This window comes from Meleagris gallopavo, chromosome 5 (assembly GCF_000146605.3).
Source record: "Meleagris gallopavo isolate NT-WF06-2002-E0010 breed Aviagen turkey brand Nicholas breeding stock chromosome 5, Turkey_5.1, whole genome shotgun sequence".
In the NCBI taxonomy this organism is placed as follows: Eukaryota; Metazoa; Chordata; class Aves; order Galliformes; family Phasianidae; genus Meleagris; species Meleagris gallopavo.
The window spans coordinates 12,010,068-12,016,163 of record NC_015015.2 but is presented as its reverse complement, the minus strand read 5'-3'; the positions used below and the strand labels follow the sequence as shown (position 1 = coordinate 12,016,163).

Sequence of the window (6,096 nt, the reverse complement as noted above, 5' to 3'; positions counted from 1 at the left end):
CTCCGCGGGTCACGTGCCGTGGGGCGGTGGCTGCTGGCGTGCGGCGGCGCGTGGTTGCGGGGTACCCGGCGCTAACCTTGCGCGGCCGTAACCCTGCGCACCATGGCCTCGGTGCCGGCCGCACCCACGGCACTGCCCGCAGCCGTGCCGGAGTCCTATAGCCACGTGCTGGCGGAGCTGGAGTGCTTAGACCCCCTGCTGTCTGCGCTGCGGCTGGACTCCGCTCGGCTGAAGGTGTGTGATGAGCGGTTTGCTTTTAGTTTTAATTAATTCGCGTGGTTTCCTTACGTGGGGTGTTGTTTTAATTAAGCTCCAAGCGTTATTCCTTTCGGTGTGTGAGTGTTCCCTTGTACGGGGTGCTGCAGGAGATCAGGAAGTGAAGCAGAATCCTGCTCCGAGCGTTTGTCATGTCCTCGTAGGGCAAAAAACATGTATTCGGCTCGGTCCTGTCTTTTGCAGTTCCGTTCAATCTCTAAGAACCCCGTTTTAATTCCTTGTTGGCTGTGCAGACAGCGTTCCACGAGCAGCATGCAAAGTTGGCAAGTGGTGGACTCTAAAAATAGAAGTATAACAGGAACAAAAGGTGTCTCTTGTAGCTGTTGCTCAGGTTCTGTATTGTGGCCTTTTCTCTTGCAGTGCACGTGCATCACTGTGTCAAGGAAGTGGTTGGCTCTCGGCACCTCAGGAGGAGGGCTGAACCTTATCCAGAAGGATGGTTGGAAGCAGAGACTCTTCCTTACCCATAAGGTATGGGGCCCTGGGCAGCCTGGTCTGGTACTGAATGTGGAGGTTGGTGGCCCTGCATGTGGCAGGGGGTTGGAGATTCATGATCCTTGAGGTCCCTTCCAACCCTGGCCATTCTGTGATACTGAGATGCTGTAACATTCTGCACCAAATCAACCTGGGGAAACAGGCCTGGGGGAGGTGTGCTTTCAGCTTGCTGAGCTGTCTAAATGAGGTGAGATTTTATAGGTTGCATTGTGAAAAAGGCTGTGGTGCTGAGGTGTTGGCATAGTGTGCGGTGTAATGGTTTGCGTGGGGTTTGAAAGAGGTGGTTTGCGGGGCTGACTAGGTCTCTTTCCAGTTAACAGCAGCCTCAAAGTCATCTGAATATATAAGAGTCAGACAGAAACCCTTCAGTGTGATATCAGAGCAGCTGACACATAGATAACTTTGATGTCTGGGTACCAAAATGTTAACTGTCTGGCTAAGTAAAGAAAAAGCAAGCTAGTGTACTTTTTTTTTTTCTTTCTTCCTGAAAAGAAAGTCAAGAAAGGGGGATTGTTTCTACATCTGGATTCTGTTTTCTGGAAGCTACTGTTGCCCCCTCTGTAACATGGATGCAGCCATCTTTTAAGATTAAGAACATCTTGCTTAATTCTGGCAAAGCAATGCCTGTAGGTACAAATATGGGGGACTGCTTTTAAGTTTCCACATTGGAGGATGATATATGGTTGGTTTTAGAGAAAGCTCGCTGTGTGCAGACAAAATCCAAACAAACGAAAGCACCTGCACCACACCAGAGCAGTAGCAGCTGTTGGCTTTAATTGCATTATTCTGCATTATTTCACTGAGATAAAAGTTGTGGCCTTGTGGAGGTAGTACAAGAACATCTCTTATTTGCGCTCACTGCTATATTTGCTTTCAGGAGGGTGCCATTTCCCGAGTTGCATGTTGTCTACACGATGAAGACTATGTTGCTGTTGCCACCAGGTGAGCGATATACTTACAAACCTGGCTCAGTGTTGTGAAGTTACTTCTAAATTTCAGATTATTGTCTATTGAGAACTTGAAGGGAGAGGGGGCAAGGTAGGAAACTATCTGGTAGATACCTCAAGAGAATAAATGTCAAGAGTAATTATTTTAAGAAGAAATCGTACTTCTGTAACAGAATACCTATTTGAGAGCTAATACACGTAAAGCTATGATGATAAACATTCTTCTTTCTTCCAAGGTTGAATGGACTCAGATCTTCATTGACTTGTCACAGTGAAATTTGTAGCTGATACCATTTACGTTGTTTAAAACGTGAATACACACTTTTCCTCAAGCTTAGCATCCTTGTTGGTAATACCAGTCAGTGTAAGAGGAACCAACCAGAGCTGCTGCTGCTGGGTAGCACAAGAAAGCACATTTCACTTCTTGAGAGCATGCAGTCTTTAATGCAGCCAGCTCTAAGGGGGACTTCTTGTATAGGTTTCTCATTTATTTGGTATAAGACATTTTTATCACTGATAAAATGCTGAATGCCTCTACAAGATTTATTCTCAACTTGTGTTTTCTTTTAAATTTTACAGCCAGGGTCTTGTGGTAGTGTGGGAGCTGAATCAGGAACGTCGTGGGAAGCCAGAACGGATTTACGTTTCCTCTGAACATAAGGGCAGAAAAGTTACAGCTCTGTGTTGGGATACAGCTGCCCTCCGTGTTTTCATAGGAGATCATGTAGGGAAAGTATCAGCCATCAAAATTAACACATCCAAACAAGGGAAGGTAAAATATTGCTTACTTTCTTGGAGATTGAGAGGTTCCTGAGGAGGTGGGTCAGTTTCTTTGTTTAAGTGATATAGAACTGAGGAAAACTTGTAGTAGTTTTGTCTGCTGGTATGAAAAACAGTCTCATAAGATAACAGTAGAAGTGATGACTTGTAAATCTGCTGCCCTCGCTTTAGCCAATTTAGTAACTCAACAGAAAATGATTTTGAATCTAGAGCATTAAAAACTGTGTGATTTAGCAATGGAAAGAAACAGTGGCTTCCAGCAGGCTTTGTGTGAAGAGGTTCTGACCTAAGTTTGTCCAGACTTCAGTGATTTGAGCAAATCCACCGTGTGTCTGAAATGAGTTTGCTATGATCAAGGTAGAGCCATGGTCTTGTAGAATTCCCTTCAGGTAGGATAGAGCAATGTATTGTTGTGCCTATTAAGACTGCTGAGTCTCAAGTGTAATGCAGTTTGTTCAGATTAAGAAATCTATGCATTCCAAACAGATGACAGCATGTAGCTGTCAGATATGGAGGCAGTTCACTAGAAAATGGGAGAGCAATTCCCAGTAATTTCTTATGAATGAGAACACTGTCTATGACTTTGTTCTGCCACCCATGGAAACTGGGAGACTTCTATAACATAGAGCATTTGGATAGTTTGATGCAGGGTAATTTAAAAAAACAAAAAAAAGTGTGTGTGCTGATATAAACCACCAAAATCTGATGCAAGTTGTTTGTTTTTGTTTTTTTTGCATTCAGTAATCCCTTAGATGTCTCTTAAGACTGTTAAAGTACCCGTGAGCAGAATTGAGACAATTAACAAGTGCAGAAAGCTTACATAGGAATAAAGCACCCTCTTAGTGTTACAAAAGCCATGCTCTTTTTATCAAGAAATATCAGGATGCAATGGGATAAGATGGTCTTTTTTTCTTAAGACTTCAGTAATGATCTTGGGAAGAGGATAATTTGAACTTAGGTATCTCTGAGCAATAGAACCTTGTACCCTAAAGGGAGAGAAGAGAGGAACTGCACTGACTCACTTTGTCTTGTGCTTTCTGTTCATGAGCCTTTTCTGAATTTTGCAATTTTAACCTCTTTACACTAAACTGATGCTCAATCTGTTGTTTTTTCTTTTTTTTTTTCTTTTTGTTTTTAATCACAGGCTGCTGCTACTTTTGTGATGTTTCCTGTTCAGATTATAACCACTGTAGATTCTCGGGTTGTTCAGCTGGATTATTTGGATGGAAGATTGCTCATATCTTCACTTACACGCACTTATTTATGTGATACTGAGAGGCAAGTTATGTTTTCTTTGTAAAATATTAAAATCTCCAGAGTCATGCAGAATTGCTACAGCTGGGAGGAAGTTCTGGAGATTATTTACTTTCACTTCCCTGCTTCAAGCACAGTTTAGTAGAACAGATTGCATGAGACTGTGTCTCATGAGGTTTTGAACATCTTCAGGAGTGGAGGCTCTACAAGTTTTCAGGGCAGCCTTTGCTCACGGTTCGCCTTTCTCATCAGAGCTTTTTCTTATGTTGAAATGGCATTTACTGTATTTTAGTCTGTGCCTGTTTCCTCTTGTGTGCTGTCTGGGCACCACTGAGAACAGCCTGGCTCTGATTTACCCCCCCCCATGGGGTACTTATACACATAGATAAGATCAGATAAGATGTGCATGTCTCCATCAGCTTTCCTGTTCCAGGCTGAGCAGGCCCAGCTCTCAACCTCTTCTCATGTGGTGGGTGCTGTAATGCCATCATCATCTTTGTAGCCCTTCACTGGACTTGCTCCAGTATGTCCATGGCTCTCTTGTACTGGGGAGCTCAGACCTGACCCCAACACCCCAGATATGTTTGAGCAGTGCTGAGCATTGCTGGCTTGTGCTTAGTTTATCCATCATGACCACACATCCTTCCCTAGAAAGCTGCTCTGCAGCCAGCTGGTGCTGTTTATCTAGCTTATGCTTCCTTGGCTTCTCTGTGAAGATGCTGTGGGAATCAGTGTCAGAAGCCTTCCTGAGGTCAGGATACGCACCGGCTTTCCCCTAATGTAACAAGGCAGTCATTCTTTTGCAAAAGGCTGTTAGCGTGAATTTTCCTTTCATAAGTCTGTGCTTACTATTTGTAATCTGCTTCTTATCTTTCCCATGCTTGGAAGTGATTTCTGGGATCATTTGCAACATTGCCTTCCCAGGGATCTAGCTGAAGTTGTCTGGCTGGTTCCACAGATCCTCCCTCTTGCCTTTCTCAGAGCTGCATTTGCTTTCTGCCATTAACAGGAACCTCCCCTGGTTGCTATGATTAAATTCAAATGGATTGACCACAGAAGTTGTCTTCAGCATTTGCAGAAGAAAAAGAGGCTCATGATCTGAGCATTGCTATAAATTAATAAGTATTTGTGCACCTGGTCTTTTATAAATTTCATGCAGACTTCATTGCATTCATTGCAGAATTAAAAAAAACAAAACAAAACAAAACAAAAAAAAAACCATAACAGTAATTAATTTTTCACTCTTTTATTTTTGAAAAGTAAGATGAGATTAATAAGAGCCTTTATTAATGCAGCCTTAACCAAATGTATTTTCTCCAAAAGAGAGAAGTTTTGGAAAATTGGTAACAAAGAGAGAGATGGAGAATTTGGAGCGTGTTTCTTCCCTGCTGGAAAAAACAGTGGGAATCAGCAGCCATTAATATACTGTGCCCGGCCTGGCTCGAGGATGTGGGAGGTGAACTTTGATGGGGAAGTGCAGAGCACGCATCAGTTCAAGCAGCTGCTCTCATCTCCTCCTCTCCCCGTTGTTACTCTCAGGTAATGTGCATGTGTTGTTGGTGATAAAGCAGCTTCTGGGCTCCCTGAGAACTCCCAATGAATTCAAATGTTAATCCTAGCTGCTGTATTACTACGTCCTCCTGTAATAATGGAAGTTGATTACTAAATTAAAAATTCCAAAGCCTTGGTTCTGTAGGTGTCTGTGTCACTGCAACAGTTTAAGCCAGCTTTGGGTTTAAAGAGCTGAGGCTACGTTATGAATGTGGTGCTGTTGTAGTTAGGCCTTGTAACACACAATTTTCTTTATAGGACAGATCCTCATTATACTAGTTCCATCTGCTCTGCACAATCTTTGTCTTTCTCCAAGCTGCTATATTTGACGTGAGTATTTTTCAGCACAGCTTCCTGTTGATAAAGTAGTTTACTACCACAGTTAACTTCTGGCTGAGTAACATCTGCTTTGCTTGCAGTGAGCATTATGTGTTGACCTGGACAGAAAGAGGCATTTATATTTTTATTCCCCAAAGTGTTCAAGTCTTGCTGTGGAGTGAAGTAAAAGGTAAACTTTAAGAATCTTAGTTAAGTCTTAATATTGTCTCTTACATTTGTCACTTCTGAAGTCCTTGTCTAACACAGAACCTTTTCGAGTTCTGTTTCTGCACCTGGATTGCAGAATGTTTATTAGAAAACTCATTTTCTTGTCATCTGTCAGCTATATCCTTGAATAGTAACCTTTTCCCTACCCCTTCCAGCCAACCCTTCCCTCCATACTTAGGAGGACCAGAACCTGGTGTAGGCTTATCTTATAGCACAGTAATCAAATGCTACAAGGTAATAGCCACAT

General features: G+C 42.8%; 1 protein-coding gene across 1 annotated transcript; it reads left to right on the top strand.

Moving 5' to 3' along the window:
• The first annotated feature begins 6 nt into the window (after positions 1-6).
• LOC104911019 (Hermansky-Pudlak syndrome 5 protein-like) lies at positions 7-5,837 on the top strand. Its single transcript, XM_010711071.2, has 8 exons — positions 7-234; positions 637-747; positions 1,649-1,713; positions 2,298-2,490; positions 3,643-3,776; positions 5,076-5,291; positions 5,562-5,633; positions 5,723-5,837. Exons 1-8 carry the CDS (start codon positions 103-105, stop codon positions 5,820-5,822), a joined length of 1,023 nt encoding a protein of 340 aa, XP_010709373.1. The 5' UTR covers positions 7-102; the 3' UTR covers positions 5,823-5,837.
• The last annotated feature ends 259 nt before the right edge of the window (positions 5,838-6,096 follow it).

What these genes read in the sequence shown, in the direction of transcription:
- LOC104911019 (XM_010711071.2), top strand. Translation starts at nt 103, where the DNA reads ATGGCCTCGGTGCCGGCCGCACCCACGGCACTGCCCGCAGCCGTGCCG. An exon ending in TGGACTCCGCTCGGCTGAAG is followed by an intron (nt 235 to 636) that starts GTGTGTGATGAG and finishes TTTCTCTTGCAG; the next exon opens with TGCACGTGCATCACTGTGTC. An exon ending in TATGTTGCTGTTGCCACCAG is followed by an intron (nt 1,714 to 2,297) that starts GTGAGCGATATA and finishes TAAATTTTACAG; the next exon opens with CCAGGGTCTTGTGGTAGTGT.